The sequence below is a fragment of the Olea europaea genome, unplaced genomic scaffold (genome assembly GCF_002742605.1).
Source record: "Olea europaea var. sylvestris unplaced genomic scaffold, O_europaea_v1 scaffold1896, whole genome shotgun sequence".
Classification (NCBI taxonomy): domain Eukaryota; kingdom Viridiplantae; phylum Streptophyta; class Magnoliopsida; order Lamiales; family Oleaceae; genus Olea; species Olea europaea.
In genome coordinates this window covers 1-1,541 of record NW_019236764.1, presented here as the reverse complement: position 1 = coordinate 1,541, position 1,541 = coordinate 1, and the positions used below count along the sequence as shown (strand labels likewise).

At 34.7% G+C, this 1,541-nt stretch overlaps 1 protein-coding gene across 1 annotated transcript in view; it reads left to right on the top strand.

The window, feature by feature from the left end:
- The window catches only part of LOC111378885 (histone-lysine N-methyltransferase, H3 lysine-36 specific-like), a 13,475-nt gene extending 12,412 nt beyond the window's left edge, over nucleotides 1-1,063 (top strand). The window contains exons 5-8 of the mRNA XM_023002166.1: nucleotides 243-317; nucleotides 366-482; nucleotides 546-649; nucleotides 763-1,063. Coding sequence (XP_022857934.1) covers nucleotides 243-317; nucleotides 366-482; nucleotides 546-649; nucleotides 763-1,048 — 582 coding nt within the window. The 3' untranslated portion in view covers nucleotides 1,049-1,063. The remainder of the gene's footprint in view (nucleotides 1-242; nucleotides 318-365; nucleotides 483-545; nucleotides 650-762) is intronic.
- Nucleotides 1,064-1,541: the final 478 nt, after the last annotated feature.

Here is a 1,541-nt window from a genome sequence, read left to right as displayed (position 1 = left end):
AAAAAAAAAAAAAAAAAAAAAAAAAAAAAAAAAAGAGGAAGATTTTCCTTGCTGAATAAATGCTTGTTTTCATCCAGACGTTAGATACATTCTATCAAATAGAATTGCACAATCACATGTTCTCCTTCGAATGCTTGCTGCACAGTTCCTGCTTAATAGTGTTGTTGAGTGGTAGGTAGAATACTTGTCTTGATGGATCAATGAATCAATAGATTGTATGATAAAGTGTTTTCTATTGATAGTGCTATCTATTTGAGTCAAATATGCGTATATTCTTGCTTCACGTTGAATGCATCTGTTCTTCTTGTGCTTCTTCTGTGATTCTATTCTCTATTAAATAGAAATTCTTGTCTCTAAATTGCTAGGAGGGTTACCTAGTTTATGAATGCAATCAGAGATGCTGCTGCAGTCAAACTTGTCAGAATAGGGTTTTGCAAAATGGAGTGCAAGTGAAGTTGGAAATATTCAAAACAGAGAAAAAGGTAACTGACAATCTATTTTTAATCTGCTGGAGTATTATCATTTATTGGCATGTTGACTCACAGGGTTGGGCAGTAAGGGCAAGAGAAGCAATACTTCGAGGCTCCTTTGTGTGTGAGTATATTGGGGAGATCATAGATGAACAAGAAGCAAACAACAGATGCAATAGGTTTGGCTGTCCTATCCGCTTGACCTTTACTGATCTAATTTTCTGCTCTGGATTGAGCCTTGTTTATTTTTGGTCCATTTATATTTTGGTGTTTCTTGTGTTTGGAAAAGCAGGTATGACAAAGAAAGTTGCAGGTATTTTTATGAGATCGATGCTCACATTAATGACGTGAGCAGATTGATAGATGGGCCTGTTCCATATGTGATTGATGCAACAAATTATGGAAACATTTCACGTTTCATTAATCACAGGTGTGGGATTTTTTTATTTTTTATTTTAAAATTTTTTTTTTGGCTCTATCTGATCTGGAGTATTTCTGGTATAACTTTGTTTGTGTTCCACATTATCTGTGAGCATTTCCAATTTGAAGAGAAATTTACTTTGTTTATATTTTTCTGAAGAAGAAATTTATATAAGGATTTGTCAAACTCTGAACCAAACAAAATCCTATTTCATGATATACCCTAGTGTCACTATGACAAAGCTGAGGAGTAATATGTTTCGGTTGCTGCCCTTGTAGTTTTCATGTTAAGGAGTAATGTTGCTTCTTGTTCCATTTTTGGCTGGTTATGTATGTAATGGGCAAATGAGGTTATGTTTCATTGGTTAAAACTAATAATAGAGAAACTTGTTAAATATTTGTCTTTTAAGTACTACGATGGTTTATCAGGGTTGACGAATTACTTGATAAATGATTATGAAGCTTCTGTTGGTTTCTGCATCAGAATCAACTGTTTTTAACCTTCATTTATGCCGGTAAGGATGAAAACATTTATGTAAATAGAAAACTTGTGGAATATTTCGTTCAGCCTGTTAAAATGCAACTTGACAATCAGCACCAGAGGGGGAGTATTGTAAACCTCCCCACAAAGTAAAGGTGGGGGGGGGGGGG